Source organism: Centruroides vittatus, unplaced genomic scaffold (genome assembly GCF_030686945.1).
Source record: "Centruroides vittatus isolate TY-2023 unplaced genomic scaffold, ASM3068694v2 contig_747, whole genome shotgun sequence".
Classification (NCBI taxonomy): domain Eukaryota; kingdom Metazoa; phylum Arthropoda; class Arachnida; order Scorpiones; family Buthidae; genus Centruroides; species Centruroides vittatus.
The window spans coordinates 716,068-735,736 of NW_027122483.1; the positions used below are offsets into that span (position 1 = coordinate 716,068).

General features: G+C 26.9%; 1 protein-coding gene across 4 annotated transcripts in view; it reads left to right on the top strand.

Moving 5' to 3' along the window:
- Positions 1–19,669, top strand: part of kuz (zinc-dependent metalloprotease kuz) — a 49,979-nt gene that overhangs the window by 17,875 nt on the left and 12,435 nt on the right. For all 4 annotated transcript variants that reach the window (XR_010881659.1, XR_010881658.1, XM_067277443.1 and 1 more), the window contains exons 2-5: positions 14,001–14,133; positions 17,746–17,864; positions 17,937–18,220; positions 18,299–18,616. Coding sequence is in view for 2 of the 4 variants with exons in the window: in XM_067277443.1 (XP_067133544.1) it covers positions 14,001–14,133; positions 17,746–17,864; positions 17,937–18,220; positions 18,299–18,616 (854 nt within the window). In the remaining 2 variants the exon portion in view is untranslated. The remainder of the gene's footprint in view (positions 1–14,000; positions 14,134–17,745; positions 17,865–17,936; positions 18,221–18,298; positions 18,617–19,669) is intronic.

The following is a 19,669-nucleotide window of genomic DNA, read 5'->3' on the forward strand; positions in this document are numbered from 1 at the left end:
TATATCATTCTGTTTAGAAAGCCCTGATTAAGTGAGGTTCTATGTTATTTAAGGGAAACCTATAAGTGAATAAACTACTTTTCTTACAGTATAATTCATAAAAAAAATTTAAAACAATAACATGTTAAAAATGATTTGTTTCTGTTACTGTTCATTATTTAACTTTTATATGACACATCATTCATATTAGTGTCACTGCAATAATATACATTTTTATTCTTAAAACTATTGTATGTACAGGGCAATTTTTTTTTTTTTTTTAATTCATGCAAAACTTTAACTTTTCAACTGAAGTGAGATAGAAATAAAATTCCAAAAGTACTGCATTCTAATTCTCCAATTGGTGCACTATTAGTATACTATCAGTGCTAATGGAGTTATTGGACCATTCTTCTTCGTAAAGAACTTTACTTCTGCTGTATATGTTGAATTATTGGAAAAGAAGTTTTATCCCAAAATGGTTGCTGGGCGTAAACATCGTTGTGCTTGGTTTATGCAAGATGGTGAAGGCCCCTTTGCACGAAACATGTGTTCAAAACCCTTTACAGCATGTTTGAGAAGTGTGTAATCGGATTAGATTATGGAAAATATGCTGGTGGCTGACTGTCTTATTGCCTCGACTTAGCCCCATAAAAAGAAATCACTTGGGTTTATCTTAAAGATAAAGTATATCACAATGCTCCTACAACTATTGAAGGGTTGATAGACACAATAAAAAAAATAATAGTGATTCCAAGAAAGACTTTTATTATTATTGAATGTTTCAAACATCAATTAAAAACTATTATTGCGAGAAAAGGTAGTCATTTTTAAAACCTAATTCATTAAATGGCAATAAATTCTGTATAATGCACTTTTTGAATTTTCTTTTCATCTCATATAGTTGAAAAGTTATTAAAGTTTAAAATTTTGTGTGAATTAAAAATCACCCTGTATTAGCTGTGTTAATATATAGGATATGACATAAATATTATTGCTGTTATATGTGATTAAATTCAATAAGGTGTAAAAAAAAAAGATCTTAAAAGTGATACACTGTATAAATCATTTATACTTGTAATTTTTAATCTGAGATGGTTGTGACCATCCATTTTATCAAAGATTTTTTTTTTAATCTGAGACAGCATTATTTCACAGACTCTATTATTGGATTCTACTGTACTTTTAAATTCTAAAATTTAAAAGTACTTGAAAGAGGAACATTTAGTAAATAAACAGAAAATGTTTTTGTAGAACATAAAACAAAAAGCTTTATATTCAACAAAATATGATATGAAGCATTTGTTTTGAAAATGTTATGACATTAATCTTCTGCTTATTTAATTCTATAATGTAAAAATTTGCAGTGAGAAATTGATATTTGTTTAAGATTAATTAATTTATCTGTAAAATATTTCAAATTAAATTAAAAATTAACTAGAAATAAATATATTCTTTGTGTAGAAATAAATATGTACTGTACAATTTTATATCATCAGTTTACTTAGAAAATTATAACATACAAACCTTTAGATGATATATAATTTATTTGAACCTTTATACTATAAATATAAATTAATATTCATGTAAACAATATGGATTATGTTTTTTTCAAACTAATATTACTTGAAGTCAAAAATGATTTAAATGAACAGTTTTTATAAAAATAGTTTGGTCTAGAATACCAAACTATTTTTTATAACTAACACTTCTCCCACACCGGGTTGTATAAACAGAAAAAAATTTAAATACCTTCTAAAACCGATAACCGGTGCGAACTATTTTTCTAAATGGCGAACGTTTTCATTGCCCCTCCTGGGCTCTTCCTCAGGCCAATTCTGGATTTGATCAAATCCAGAATTGGCCTGAGGAAGAGCCCAGGAGGGGCAATGAAAACGTTCGCCATTTAGAAAAATAGTTCGCACCGGTTATCGGTTTTAGAAGGTATTTAAATTTTTTTCTATTTTTTATAAAAAGACCAAACTATTATAGGAATACTTTCAAAAGAAATTAAAACTTAAAATAACTGAATTTATTGAACTATTAAAGCTTTATTATTGTACAATTTGTTTGAAGAAATAACTTCCTGTTTGTTTATTTATTGGAAAATAGTTTGTCAAAGTTTTATTTGTTAAATTTAGCTATTTGTAATTCCAGTAATGGGAATTCCTTCCAAAATTCAATAATGAAAATATTGAATTATAATAAAGCATTAGAAGTTTTTAATTAAAATGCATAATGGAGTATTAAAAGGAGGTCAAGGTTATCGTAAAGAATGTTTTTAGAATATTGGATTTTTATAGCTTCGAGATGCATTTAAGTTCCACATTTAAAAGATAAGAAATTCTAATGATGTTATTTTATATAAATTTTTGTTTTGACAATTATTACTTCTGAAAAGATGTTTCAACATAAGCTTGAAAATATCAAGGGTTTAATTGTACAATTGATATTTTTAAATATTATGTATCTTTATTCATTATTTATATTTTATTGTATTAAGTATACAAGCAGAAACTTACAATGAAACTTTTCAAGGTTAACATTACAATGACTAAGTGAGATGGTAAAAAAAAACAAGGTTAAACACCAGTAATTATCTTTATTTCCCATCTTTACAGAATGATGCATTATTAACAAATAACAGTTCACATTTCTTTTTATCTTGTCTGTTTTGTGTACCTGTAAATATTACTAATAATCAATTGCAAATGAAGATGAAACAAATATTTATTAATTGATTTATGATATAAATATTAAATTCTTTGTTATTAGGCATTATATGTAAGAATATAATACACACGCTGATACCTAGATCCTCTGTGCGCACTGTAAACACTGCAAATGTTTATTTAGATAATATATGTTCAATTATTAATCAAAAGTAAATTTATACAAAATTTCTGACAGTGCAAATAACAACAACATTAAATTTTTATAAAATTAAACTGTAAAATATAAAGATTTTATTAAAATTTTCTTTCTGTAGTACTTCTTTCAAATAAGTGAATTAATTACTTTTTATAATACTTTGTGATACTAATTAAAGAGCAATTAATTTTTCAATTATGTTTACTTCCTATATTAAAAGTTGAAATATACAATGGATCACTTTTCAAAAGGAAAATATATTCAACGTAAATTATGTTAATTAGGTGAGAAAATGTAGGGTATAAGTTTGAATCTTGATAATAGAGCAGATATCAATACTAAAAGTTTCAAGCTTATTCTTTCTCTATTGCTGTTTATCTGCTATCATTTTATATTTTTATGAATGGAAAAGACACAAATGATGGTACCAAATTGAGTGTTTAGTTTGATTATCTACTATATTCTCTTAAAATGTATAAATTTCTTTATTAAAGGATATTTTTGCAATAAAATGTTTTTTAACTTTCAAAACTATTTAAACTTTAAACGGATGCTGATGTAAAAAGTGGCTTCGAAATGCTTCGAAACTTTGTGATTGTTGCAGACATGTCAATAGAAATAAATGCCCTTGAAAATATCCTGTTTGTTTCAAACTAATAAATTTTTAAATGATTCAAAGTTGATTTTCCTTTCACTTTAAATCATTAAAAGAAAACTGTGAAATTAATGTATAATTTGAGTACTGTTTTAGTTTTGTTTCATCATGTATAATTTTGATTAATGCCAAACTGTAAATTGAGATAACACATTAGTTTACTTTGTAAACTCTTTATATACAGTATATATAAATTTAAATATATTCTCTTGTGGTTTTTTGAATTTAAAAACGTCAACTCATAAACAAGTTGTTATATAATGTATAACATAAAATAAAAATAGGAACTAAAATATAGAAAAAAATTAAGCAATCAGTTGATATTAGTAAAAGAAGAGAACTAAATTCGTGTAACTGTGTAGGTTTTGGTAATCAGCATCGTATGATAAAGAAAATTCTTAGTTATATATTCTAAAATTATTATAAAATATTTTCACCTAAATAAAATGAAACTGCTTTCAGTTGCTATCAATAGTTTATTTGCAATTGAAAAGAAGTGACGTGCACTATTGTCAGTTTAGAAAACTGCTGAAAGTAGTATTGAGTCTAGAAGATAATGTTATATATTGTTAACTGTGCTTATTTGTTCATTTTATTTTAAAATCTGTTGTGAATTTAGGAAGAATTCAAACAATAAAATAACCAGTCGCTACTACAGTGTAACCTACAACAAACGAAGAATATTTGTTTGTATTGGGTTGTTCGGAAAGTTCGTAGCGATTTTTAAGAGAAATAAAAGAAATTGTTTTATTACTAAAAATATACTTTTATTCCATTATGTATGCGCCATTGTTTTTAATGATGTGTTGCCATCTATGGGGCAGCTTCATGATACCCTCTTCGTAGAACTTTCCAGTTTTTTTTGCGAAAAACTGATCCACGTGGATTTTGCAAGCTTCCAAAGTATCAAAGTTTTTATCATGAAGGGAATTTTGTAGAGAACGGAACAAATGGTAGTCCGACGGGGCAAGGTCGGGTGAGTAAGGGGGGTGGGGTAAAACATCCCAGCCTAGTTTCAATAATTTTTGGCGTGTTCGTAAAGACGTGTGAGGTCTGGCATTATCTTGGTGAAACACAATGCCTTTTCTATTGGCCAGTTCCGGACGTTTTTCTTTAATTGCCATGTTCAGCTTATCCAATTGGGAACAATACTTATCAGAATCAATTGTTTGATTCTGTGGAAGCAGCTCATAGTACAGGATTCCTTTCCAATCCCACCAGACAGTGAGCATGACCTTCTTTGGATGAAGACCGGCCTTTGGAGTTTTTAATGGTGATTCATTTTTCTTACCCCACGATCGTTTTCGGCTGATGTTGTTATAAATGATCCACTTTTCATCACCTGTCACTAAACGCTTCAGAAAAGGGTCATTTTCATTTCGTTTTTCAAGAGAATCACAAATGGAGATGCAATCCAGTAAGTTTTTTTCCGTTAAGTCGTGAGGTATCCAAATGTCATAACGATTCACGTATCCGAGCTTCTTTAGATGTTGAAATACAGTACTGTTTGATGACTTCACTATCTCTGCAATCTCTCAAGTTGTGTAATCAGGGTTTTCATCCAATAATGCTTTGATTTGGTCCTCTTCAATAACAGGAGGTCTTCCTGAGTGAGGAGCATCTTCAAGGCTGAAATGACCCGTTTTAAATTTTGCAAACCACTTTCGAACAGTTGATTCTGATACAGCACTCCCACCATAAACATCACATATCTTTTTTGCTGTTTGTACAGCATTTTTGCGTTCACGAAAAAAGAAAAGAAACAAGTGTCGATAATGCACGTTGTTTGCATCCATTTTTGCAATGAGCCAAATTAAACGCTATTTGAATAATCTTAACGGTTTTTTTGTAACGGACGCGTCTCAAGGTCATTTATCGTAATATTCATTGGTTTGTACAATTCTAATCATTTTTGCGTCAATCGGGTTGTCTCAACTGTCGGCTATCAAAAATCGCTACGAACTTTCCGAACAACCCAATATTTTCTTCCAACAGATTCAAAGTTATGTAAACAGTAGTTCTATTTATTTATTTAATTTTTTTAATTTGAAAAGGAACCTCCCAAGAATGCTTTTTCTTGTTGTTTTATATTTTGGTATGACTGATTATATATTGCTACGTAAATAGTTTTTACTATGTGAATTGTCTTAATGACTATTTTGAGAAGTATTATACATATTCATTATGAAATATTTAACTAAAGATTTATAATAGATTATTTAATAACTTATCGTTCTGTCTTTTCAATCTTCTACCATTTATTGTAAAAATTTAAACTCTGAACTATGCATTATAATTATAAAAATTTTTAGGAATTTATAAATACTGTTTTATATTTGTATTCAAATCAACATTCCACTGTGGAACTTACTATCATGTAGGTAATTATGACTGCGGAAAAGAATGTAGTGTGTAATAAGCCCTCAATTTTGAGAATACTTGATGCTATATTAGAAGACTATAAACACAAAGCTTTGAGGTGAGCTAAACGGTGCTGAAGATCAAACGAAATTAAATGTTGCGAATCGAGCACAGCTGCTCCTTCAGTAAAACACCTCTATTTGTTTTTCCTTTCGAATAAGCTAATATATGCTCAATTTCATTTTGTTGTAAATGTTACTAATAAATATATACAATTGCTGTTCACATGTATACACAATGTTAAATTAACATATACTATTTTCAACAACCATGTTGTAAATATTGCAGATAATTTCACAATTTTTCAAACTCCATTGTTAAGTTTTATTCTTAATGTCTGTAGATTTAAAAATAAAAAATGTTATTTGAATACTAAACAAGAATTTTATAAGTGTTAACCTTAGTTACATAAAAGTTTTTTTCTATAACTTGTGAACACATCAAAATAAAAATTAATATTGAAATGTTTTATTACTTTTGTAAACATGTAAATAACTGAATTAATCGAGTAAACACTAGATTTTTTGGGCTATAACTTGGTTAGACTTTTGCTACTTAATTTCATTACTTAACGTCTGTTTAGACATATAATTATTAAAATTTTTTTGTTTACATGCAGTTGAATTTAAAATTGCTAGAAGACAAAAGTTTTGATAAAATTTTATTAATAAAATATGCAATTTTAATTTAATAATTAATTTTAATTAACTAACATATTTACATAATCATATTTTAATCTTAATTTAATTCCATTATAAAATATATTTACCTCTTTAATTAATCTATTATAAACCAGAGCAAATGTTTTTTATTTCATTTTTTTTTTTCTATACTCTGTTGTTTAGATTTGTAAACAGTTCCATAACTAAAGATGTAATTCGATCCAATTGATATTATAAATATATCATACACATTTATCTAACTATTATATTAATTGATAGGTCATATTATAAGATTTTTTTATTATTTTAATAATAATAATAATATATTTGTTTTTAAAATCTAAATATATTTGTAGAAAATTTTTTAGATAAAACTATAAGACTGCACAGTTGCTGTGTCAGCTAGCTTTAGTAAAATGTCAAATTACTAAAAATAATTGCAGATTTATCAAATAGTCAATAAATTATAGAATAATATCTTTTATATTTATTTATGGAAATATGTGCTAATGAATTAATATGAGTTTTTTTTATTTAAATCCCGACATCATTAACGAATATCAAATTGGCACTGAAGTCATTTGTGTAGTATCTTTAAATTAAGACTTTTTTTTCCCCTATTGATAAAAAAATGTATTATATAGAAGCTTGTTATTGTGTTTACAGTTTCTACGAACAAAGATGAAAAAATAATGGAAAAAAAATTTGTTTTCCTTGTTAAATTTTCATTGCAGATTTAAGGAATGTAAACTTAACTGAGTGTGTTGATGTTTATTGAAATATGTTTAATCTGTTACGTAATTATTGATTGAAATTCAATAAACAGAGGGAGTTATGTGCTAATAATTTTCATAATTCTTAATTCGAATTAAATGATTAATAACATGAAAAATCTCAGAGAAAATTCTTTCAAGCTGTATTAGGTGTAGAAATTGGAACAATTTCATTTGCATATATCAGATTTTTTTAAAATTTTTTTATTAATAGCAGGTTTAAACTATTTTATTCATTGAAGATTGCTGCTGCTTCTGCTGCTTATCTTTTTATTTACTTTAAAAGTGTTTTGTGATATGATTTTTCAACTCCTTGTGAGGTAGTTGCTTCATGCGATAATACAATTATTCGTTTTATTAATCAAAGCATCAAAACTTGAAGAAAAATTCTAGCAGTCATAATGTATTTCTTAATTTAAACTTTCTTGGAGATTTCTTTTAAGCTGTTAATAATAAACAATTTCAAACAAATTTTATTTCATTATATTGTCTTTGCAACTGTAGTAAATGACAAATAAATGTTTTATATCTAATATTTATTATTATAATTTCAATAAATGAAGTTTAAAGAACGTATATAATTATAAATCGTTCCTGTTGAATGAGACAAGTATAATAATTGGAAAAACTGATTTTATTACTCATAAATTTTTGAAATCAGTAATCATTTTTATTTATTTTGAGGAAGAGGAAGTGATGATGTATGTGTTCTCAGTAGGTGTAAGTTCTAACAAGATTAGAAGATTTCCAGTAAATTATTTACTGACTTGAAGGTTATCATATAAATGTTTTTTCTTTCCAAAATTATTCAATAAATTAGTCTTCTAGAAATAATTTACTGCAAAATAATTCTTAAAAAATATCCAACTTAACTATTAGTAGAATTATTTTAATGTAAAAATCCTTAACAAATATGTCTAAGATATTCTTTATTTAAAATCAAGTGTTCTTATCCTGAGGTCCACGGATAGATTTCTGGGAGTCCATGAATTTGGATGGGGAAAAGTAATTACATAATCATTTTTAAAGTAAAGAATTAATAAAAATTCGTGGCCAGCGTTAATTACATTTAGTAAATATAAAATATAATTATGACATACAAAGATAAAAATCAGTTTTTCAATAATATTGATCTTTTCTAATCTTATGTACTTCATTTTATGAATTTAAAAATATTCTTAGAAGGAGGATCCACATCCACAGGCTTTAGCAGTCTGCCAAAAGTGGTATATGATAAAAAAAAAACAGCTAAGAATTCTTGTTTTAAGTAAAAAATGGGAATTATTATTATTACTGAAGCAAAATATAAATTGATTAATACAAGATAGGACAAATAATCTATTTTGGAACTAAAATTGTTAATTTTAAAAACATTTTATTAATAATCAATAACAGATATTATCAGTTATGGAATGAATTTTACAGAAACAAAATCATAGGTGATAAATTTTTAGTATTCTCTGATATTTTATTCCTGAACACATTGCATGGGAATAACAGTTTTAATTATATATTTCTTTGACATAATTAATCTTTTTTTAAGGGAAATTTTACCATTTTTTTATTAGTTTAATTCATAAAGCATTTGACAAATTTAACAGATATGAATTAACTTTTCAGTTAGGATAAACCTATTTTTCCCGTTTGAATGTCATGTGGACATATGATTTTTGTTCTAATATATATTATTTAAACAAACATCAGCAATTGAATTTTCTTTTTTTCCAGAAAAAAATTTTCTGTATTATGTTTTTAATTTACTATATATTGCATGCTACTAAAAATAGTACAGCAAACTGAAAAAATAGAACAATGACATAAATATTTCAAATTATATTTGTGCACTAGTTAATGTGAATTACATAAAATGTATCACAATTTAACACAATGCATGCATGCTTATGCTAACATTACTGCAAAATTTATTTAATGTTTAATTAAGTGACAGTTACTTTCCTGTAAATTGTGAGAAGCATTGTGATTTAAAGAGTTAATTATTGAGTGAAAGTTTTTGTTATAATTTATCTAACTGAATAATAATCAGGTTTTTTAACGTGTAAAGTAAGATTCCTTTTTCAATCTTTTATTTTTGCTCAATTTAATGTTGTTTTACTTTACCTGTACATGCTTACATACACGCACAATCCCCCACATGCATATAACACATGTGCATGTGTGTTTTCGTGTATTTATAATAATTATTGATGTAAATCAAATTAGTTAACATACTTGCAAATATTCCACGTTTCTTTGTTTTATTAACATATGTTTAAAGTAGAAACTTTAATGATATTGATCTCATTATGTAATTTGATACTGCATATTATTGTAACATTTGTGCTATAAATAAATTTAATTTTATAGCATAATAAAAATGATTTCTTCCAGGAATTATCATCTTTCGAATTCTGCCTTTAATAATTCGATTAGATGCAATCTCTGGATTTATATGAATAATATAAATACTGTTAAAAGTTTGTGAGAACTTAATTCACATCCATTCTATAAATTTAAAAATAGTTTTTTTTTTTATAATTCAAAATTTTCACTTTTTAAAACTTAGTCTTATTGTGTTGTGTGAAAAATAGAAATCCTAAAAAAGAATTAAACTGTATTGTGAGGTCTTATGAGTTTCTGCATGAATGAACTTACATTATGAAACTCTGATGGATATAACTGGAAATTTTGATGAGTCATTGAACTAAACAGTTTTTTTTATTACTGTATTTAACCAGTGTTATAAAGCAAAATGATTCTTTTTTAATTTTATGTCAATTGGAATTCAGGTTTTGTTTCGAAAATAAAAATTTCTACGTGATTTCTAACAAAGTTTTAATTTCACTTAAATTTAAGTTTTGATTTAATGAGCGCTTTTGTTTGAAATCTAAGAATTTGTGTTACTGACCTTGTTGTCGTTGCATGTTACAATTAATTTTTTCTCTGAAGCGTGACTCAATGGTGTAATACGTATGATATTTAGTTCCTTGTAAATTTTCTAGACTTGCTAATGATTCTGAAAAGTCAGACTTAATTTCAACTCAATTTGAATTCATCGATGTTTTCGATAACAGAATGTTATACAGTATTTTTGATTTAAACTAGACGAATTACAGTATAAAATTGTTCTTTTACCTGAATATTTTTTTAATTTTTATTAAAATAGTAAATGCAAAAATTGAAATTCTAATTATTTAAACTGTTTTTTAGTACATAATTAGTTCTAAAATATTTTTTAAACAGTAATTATTATCCAAAGAAACAGACTTTTTTGTCTTTTCCTTTTTCTTTTTTTTGATATATTGCATAATTAGGAAATTCTAATTATACTTTATCTATTTTATAAATTTAATATTCTTCTGTACAATGTAAATAAGTTCACATCCTGTTTGTTCAAAAAATAAAAAAACAATTTAAAATGTAGGTCTGGCAACTCAATATCAAGTATAGTCATCAAAACAACTGTTAAACAGCTATATTAGCTGTTTAACACTTGTTTTTAGTTTGTCTTTTTTTTTTTTTTTTTTTTAATTGTTAGTAGTATCAAAAGATTACCAGATATCGAATATTTGAATGTAATCTTGTTGATTACAAAATTTAATTGAAAAATATAAAATATTGCCATACGAAAAAACTTACCGAAATAATAAATTATAACTTAAAACTAAAATTTTCGAAAATAGAAGAAACGTTCCAAAATAAAAATGTATTTACATTGCAGAATCAATAACGTTAAAATACTAAAAAGTACAGTTTAACTTTATCCCATAAAGTTCAAGCAAGGACATGATAGAACAATCATGAGCAAATTGCTTGGAACAATAGCCACCTTAAATCACTGTCTGCTTTACTTTGTTACATTATACTCTATGCTATAGTTTACCAAGGAAATATTTTCTTCAACAGTGTCTATATAATCGGTTCTTACAACTGATGCTCTTGTTATATAATTTGTGATATCAACCAACCGATGATATATCGTAGTATATCATGTTAAAATATATGATGCACATTGATTTTTTTTTTTTATTTTAGTACCTATCTTTAAGTTAGGTACTAATTTAATGAGTCAATTATGGATTGTTTTTTATTACTAAGCTACTTTAAGTTTATGTATTGTAATATCATAAAAATACCTGTTCCTGATATTGCATAAAATATTTATCTTATGAATAATCATTTAATGGTTTATCATATTTATTAAGCATAATGAATTTGAGTTAAATTGAATTATTCTACAAAATTCAATGTTTTTAACTTTATTTTAAATTATAAAAATGAAAATTAAATTGTTTTATTTAAATAGTAATAATAATAAATTATTATTTAAATAAAATGAGAAAATATTATAATAATAAAAATCATACCCTTATGTAAATATTTTTATTGTTTAAAGTATAAATTTAAATTTTGTTTATATTATTTTGGAACAGACATTTAAATATGAAGTAAATATTAGTGAAATGGATGTTTTAAAATACAGTCGACTCCGCATAAGTTGACACCCGAATAACTCATCACCATAGGTTAATTAGTCGGCTTTCTGTGGTCCCGGCCGACTTACATAGGCAATAATGTTATTAATGTTAAAAAACTCGGTTTCCTCGACATCATTTAACTTGTCACCACTGGATAAATCAACATACTTTTTCTGTTTCACGCTTTTTTGACGTCTGATAAGTCGACTCCCCTCCTGAAAAAAATGAGTTCACACCGTACAATAAGCTGTGTGGTGTGAACTCATTTTTCAGGGGGGGAGTCAACTTATCAGAATTCTAAAAAGTGTGAAACAGAAAAAGTATGTTGATTTATCCAGTGGTGACGTATTAAACGATGTCGAGTAAACCGAGTTTTTTATGGTTAATAACATTAATGCCTATGTAAGTTGGTCGGGACCACAAAAAATTCACTACGTAACCGACCGGTGATGAGTTATCCGGGTGTCGACTTATGTGGAGTTGACTGTATTTTTAATTATGATTCAATTGAAATTTTATATCTTCTTTGATTTTAAGATGCACTCTGTTTTGGTTATTTTTGTTTACTGAAGTCAAGCTATGTCTTAGAATCACTTTCCTACCTTATTATTTAAAATTTGATAAAATTTCCTTATTTAAAAATTATTCCCTTCATAACAGAACTTTTAAAATTAGATTTCAAACCAGTGGTTCTCAAACTTTTTCAGGATTTCTTACATGAGTGTGTTTACGATTTTTTAGATTGCTTGCGAATCCTTTAAAATTAACTACAATTAACATATAGGCTACTGTTACCAAAACAATTTTTGACAAACAATTATTCAGAAAATGGCAAATCTTAGTCATCAAATGTACATTCAGTGGGATGGGTGCATCTGCTTTGCCTGAAATGGTGACCCCTTCGCGATTTCCCCAAAATTGTTTCGCGGCATCTTACAATCATGGAAATTTAGTATATCTTATTTGCATATTATCTTTAAATAACTTGTAATTTTGGATTAAAACATTTGGCCTATTTGTTACTGTGAGAAAGTTTTTATATTGAAGTTTTGTGTGCAAGCATTAGTTAAAAAAAAACTTAAGCTATCAATATTTATTTAATTATATTGCTCTAGCTCATTATTCCATCTGTCCAAATATCATGTTAGATATAATTATTGTTTTTACCTGCAGCAATTTCTTATGCATCCATTAAAAAATATTGGTATATAACTTAGTTATTACAACTTATATTCTTAAATCAGTTAATATTTAACATTAATTTTAGCTCATAAAACATTTGTCTTTTTTATGGCTTTTATTTCTTTGAATGAAAATGTGATAGCCATCGTTTTCAGTAAACAAATGCAATTTATAATTTTTGCACAAATTGAACTTACCTATTCAATCCTGTCAACATTTTCTGTGAAAATGTTAAATTCTGTAAAAGTCTGTGCTCTTGCTTAAACATACCTAGATATACAGATACTTATATACAGAAAATATCCCAAGCACTTGAGAACCACTTAGCTTTTGTTTTACAATATTTAACAAAACAATTTTATGAAAATACTATGTCAAAATAATATTTTGTAGTTAATAACGAGGCATGTGCCATGATATTCACCAGACACAAACAACACAAAAATGTCATAAGACATCCTATGTGGATGACACTCATTGTGAGACTGAATATTCATGCATTTTGCCATCACTCAAGGTAAACGCGACAAACAACATTTTTTATTATGAAAAATTTCACGATTGCCACCACAAAAACATGAATTTATGAATACATGTCACGATCTGGAGACTTGGTTGTATTTAATATATTCTGCTGTCAGATAAACTCTAGAAGCTGCTTTGTCTGTAAAGAGTAAGATTTTTTTTATAGTTTGTCAGATACATTGCAGTGTATGTATTAAGTGCCAGATTTAAAAAAATAATAATTTTATTAAAATAATTAAATAAATTATATAAATAGCCCAAAATTTAGTTTTGATTTGTTACAGTAAAAAAGTAAGTATATTTTTGCATCAGTAATTTTATCTGTCTTATTGTTTGCATTAGCTAAGTAAATTTTGTTATATTTTATTAATTTTATAAGATATAGAAATATTATTATTACATAACTGGTATAAGAAAATTTGATATTAATTTTTAGTTTTTTTTTAAATTTATGTAGAAAAATTGAGTGAATACATCAGTTACTATGAGCCATTGACATATAATAATGAACTACTGCATCAAAGTCATCTGCGTGCCAAAAGATCAACACACAATTCTGTAGTTAATCTCAATTTTAAAGCTCATGGGAGGTAAGTTTAAAATTTAGGAAAGAAATATATTTTCATAAAAATTAAATGAATTCTACTGTATTTGTTTAATCAATATAGATGAAGTGATTTATAATAACTTTGCCTATACTGAATATAGGTTGGTTAGTTGGTTAGTTTGGGTTTATTGGTGCAAGGGCCACAAAGGCCAAGCTGCGCCATGTCAAATGGTAAAATTGTGCTATCTAATACTCTTTTGTATTTTACATTATATATTTAACAAAAAACCAATAATAAGAGTATATAACACTACAGATATACATAACAACAAGAACTATATACAAATAAAAATAATAAATAATAATTAAATATGTTTATAAATGTTTGTGACTTTCAAACAGTTCAGTAATCTGTCAAGATTTGGTCTCTGGCCCAAAATCTGTTAAACTTGCATTTTCAAAATGCTGTCTACGAATCCTCTCAGAGGCAGTGCAGTTGCACAGTATGTGTTTTACGCTTAGAGGGCAGTTGCAATACTGGCATACTGGCTGGTCATTGCCCTTCGAAAGGTATTGATGAGTCAACCGAGTATGTCCAATTCTCAAACATGTAAGAATGACCTCAGATCTCCTATCATACTGTTTGTGTGTCCAATTTTTTATTATAGGTTTGATCTTATGTAGTTTATTGTAGGCTTGTGCATTTCACACATTTTGCCATACTGGATATAGTGATTGACTGATAACATTAATTACAGTAAGTAGAAATTGTAGTTTTATTCATTCCGAAATTAAAAGGACATATTAAATCAGTTATTATTTAACTTGAAAATTTGTTTAGATGAATTACTATTAATTTATAATTGTGTTGTTTCCTCGCTGTTTTTGCAATGCCATTTTTAACAACAAATCGTATATAACTGAAGTAAGAAATTCTACTAATTTAAACTGCTATACAGACTGTGCCCTCATTTTATGCCAATTCATAATAATGCTGGCTTCAAATTTTCCCTCAAAAACTCTCAAAAAAAACTTTTTGACAATGTGTAGAATGTTTTTTATAAGTGTTATATGCAAATACTTACACAGAAGAATTAGCAGATTTGGCAGGAGTGTATCCAAGGTGGTGTTTATGGTGCTGCAGCAATTCCTTGTTACCAGAATAATTAATTTTGTTACTTTAAAATACAAATAAGTATAATAATGCATATCGTGTGACTTCAATGGCAGAAATTAATCGTACACAAACAGAAAAAAAGCAGAAAAATTTAAGCTGATATTTATCAGAAACACATGAATTCAAAATAACTGTAATTTCAATAATTTGTAGTGAAAAGAAGAAATATAATTATTTTATATCTTTTCTACTCCTCATTTGAAATTACAAGGAGTATAAAGCATAAATCCTACTGCAATTTGTATAATTAATAATAAATTTAACAATTTTAAAAGATAATGAAAAAAGAATGATGTGAAAAGTTAGATGACAAAGGTAATTCTAAGATAATTGAGTAACAGTTTCTGAAAAACAACAGGTTTCATATCTTGGTATATTTTGAATCTGTTTTGAACATCCATATTCACAAAATCCTTGATAAACTACTGAAATTTGTACACAGAAAGAGAGGAGGAGGCAAATGATGATGAACTAATGTTGTTAAGGTAATAACTTCTGATGTCCTTAAATAATTTCTTGCTAATGCCAGCTCGATGATTGGTTGAAAGAGTTACGAAATGGATCTGATTGGGAGTAAACTGACTTTGCAAGGAGGAGTTTAAATGAAGCCTTAGCACCTTTTTATGAAATTCTCAAGGAGAGGAAAAAGCACAAAAAATAGCTTTTAATAAATATTTTACAAATCTTCAGCCTAGCTTGTCATTGATTGATTACCATCAATCATGCCATCACCACAGAACTGAAGTTGCATTCAGCAGCACTACTATACAAAATCAACAGTGGCAGTATAAAATTTTCATTATCAATTTCAGCTACAAATAGATAATAACAATACAGAAATTTAACTTATTTTGTATTAGTAAAAATTCTGGTACCAAACATGTTTATTAAAAATATAAATATTGATTTTTGCCTGGAGCATATCCCTATTTATTCCATAATAATGTGGATGTATTTTGTTTATACTGCCTCCTCCAGGAATGCATCACCAGAATAAAATAAACACAGCCTATATTGTGAACAAAGAAAATTAAAATAATAATTGTGCATTTAACATTAAATGTTAGACTTATGTGCAATTAGTATTATTATAAATTGCATGTTGAGGCCAATAACACAAAAGAAAGACAGCTTAAGAATGTCTATTTATCGAAAGATAATGTTAACTATAATTAGAATTACAATAATTACAATAATAATTAGAACTATAATTACAATAACTGAAATTTTATACATCTGTTTAAAGTACAGTGGAACCTTACCACGCATAACAAGCAAATCAAATTTTTAAAAAACAACTCGCGTAATAAGTGATGACAAATGGGGAAATCCCAGATTGTGTGCATGCTCCATCGTGCTATTGTCTATAATTTTTTTGTTTTCTTTATATCGAATTGACATTCCAGATTGGTTTATTTTGTGCTAGAAGAAATTATGATGATGATTCACGCTCCTTAATAATGTATATCGTATAATTTTCTTTGAATAAACATTATACATAAAATACTGTATTTACTCGCACATAAGACAATCTCGCATATGGGATGAGGTGTGACTTTAAAGTTCAAAGTAAAGAAAATTAGATTTATTAATACAATTCTAATTTTATTTCATTTAATCACAAATAAATTATCTTCAAATGAATGTATTAAGACAAACAACCATATTTTCTTGACACTATTACCTTTGTCTACTCGGACTCGCCCTCCAAAGCTTCTTTACAATTCTTCTCTTTTTCATTCTTACTCCACAAAGCATCGACCTCTGATCTGTCGAGTGAATTTAAAATGCAGTATTTCCTGAATGACTGCTATCAGCTTTTGAAGATTGCTTTTATTGCCTTTCCATGCACCTGATACCCATGTAGCAAAAACAAAAGATCATAATGCACATGACAGGAAAGAGTTTATTTTTAATGATTTAGAATGTACAAATATTCATTAAAAATACCAATTTAACAAATATGAAATAACTACATTTATATATCATTGCTAAGTGACCAGCTATTTTCGGAGCATCTCTTTAAAAGTGACATTCACCTTGACCTCGATAGCACTCTGCAATAATGGCAGCATGAACTATACATGGTTCACAAAAATTATTTGAAAAAACGCAAACGATCCTTCACTCACACACATAGGACGACCTAGGTTTTTGAAGCAGTGAAAAATGAATAAAATCGTCCTATATGCAAGTAAATACAGCATTTGAGTATATTTTTTTTGGCGTGGAATGCATTATCATATTTTACATTAATTTCTACGGGAAAAATTGTTTCGCTTAACAAGTGTTTCGCATTACAAGTAAGGTTCTGGAACAAATTACACTTGTTAAGCGAGGTTCCACTGTATATGCTTTTGGGGCATGCCAATATTGATAAATTTAGCAGCTGAAGATGTCTGCGATTACAATAAGCGAATTCTACTGTAATTTTTGCTTCTCTAAATATAACATAAATATTTTGATTTTGTTTTCAAGGCATTTCAATCTAAGATTGAAGAGAGATACCTCTGCCTTTGCATCAGATCTCAGTGTAGAAACTTCATCTGGTGTTTCTGATATTGATATGTCTCATTTATATAGTGGACATTTGCCAGGTAATGGTTAAACTGAAAAATTAATAATTTATTATTGAATTAAATAAAATTTATCTATTTTACTTTTATCAGATGAACCTGAGTCCTCAATTTATGGTTCTATAAGAAATGGTGTATTTGAAGGAAAAATTCATACTCCAGATAAAGTTTTCTATGTAGAACGAGCACATAAATATTTTGTAAAACATCCTCAACCATTTCATTCTGTCATTTATTCATCAGATGATGTCAAAGATCCACATGCACATAAAAGGGAGAATCATTTAGGTGGATGTGGTATAACAGAAGACGTCTTACAATGGATGCAAGAAGTTAGCAATTCTGCTGATACTAAGGAGTTTACAAATAAAGAAAAGGTAAAAATTGAATATTTGATTTGAAATATTTGTAATAAAATGTGTATGTTTTTTTAATTTGAATGTATTTTTTTAAAGCAAACTAAAACAGTTATGCGTGATCGAAAAGAGCGATCAACAGGTGCAGAAAATACACCTCATTATATATACACAAGAGAAGCTCAAAATTTTTTATTTCAAAAAGAACCTTTAATTGATAAAAGGACATGTACATTATACATTCAAACAGATACTTTCCTCTGGAAACATATTAGATCTTATGAACCATCCGAGAGCAGTGCAAGAGAAGAAATTTCATCATTGATTTCCCAGCATGTAAAAGCAGTTAATTACATTTATGAAAATACTGATTTCGATGGTTATCGTGGCATCAAATTTGTTGTACAAAGAATAAAGGTACTATTTTTCAAATTTTTCTTGTAAGTTATAAAAATTTAAATGTAATTATGTATGGTTTATTTTTTTATGTTAATAATTAATAAATACTACATATTATTTGATTTATATTTAATTTTTTTCATACTGTTTCTGACAGATGAGTGCAAAGTAAGAATCTATAATAAAATGTTTGAGTAAAAATAATATAAAGAATTTTGAAGTAAGATTGGTTCAACATAAACAATATTGTAGATGATCTTCAGATCTATGAGTAAATGCAGATTTTTCTAGAAATTTTCATTTCTTCAGATAGGAAAAAATGTTTTAATATGCTTATAATACAGCATCTGTTTATTATGGGATATCACAGACTATACAAACAGTAATGTGTTTAATATAATATATGTTTGGATCAACATACTGTCCCTCAGTGTAATGAAGTTTTAGGGATCCTCATCATAGAGCAATTGATATACTACACTTTATTAAAGAATGAGTCAAAACCTCATTAATATCAGTCATAAAATTCCATTTTTCTTTAGTTATAGGATGGGTAAGTGTGGAAAATAATATTTTTGGTCATTTATTAGTATTACATCAGATTAGTGAAAAAATAGAATAACTTATAATATGTTACTTCAGAGATGTTTATTAGATATTTTATAAGGTTGTCAACTTGTGGAACTATTGTAAAATATTCTAAATTATTAACACAGTTATCACTTTTAATTTACACTAGATAATTTACACAAAGTTGAATTTACAGTATACTTATACTAAGAACAAGCAAAATTTTTGTGTTTTGAAGAGTGATTTTATCATTTTAATAGATACGTTAACTCTGTTATTGGTGTAAGGGGATGAATGAATTTAAAAAGTGAAACAGATTCATGAAAAATTCATCTATGTAATGCACATCAGATATTTATTCACAATGAAGATGCACCTGATTCAGTTCACAAGACTTATTTATTTAGACTTAGATTATTGTTAAACTGAAAGTTTAACAATAATCTAAGTCTGTAAGCTGTTGTGTGAATTTCTGTTTCTGTTAATCTATCAAAATTTTTT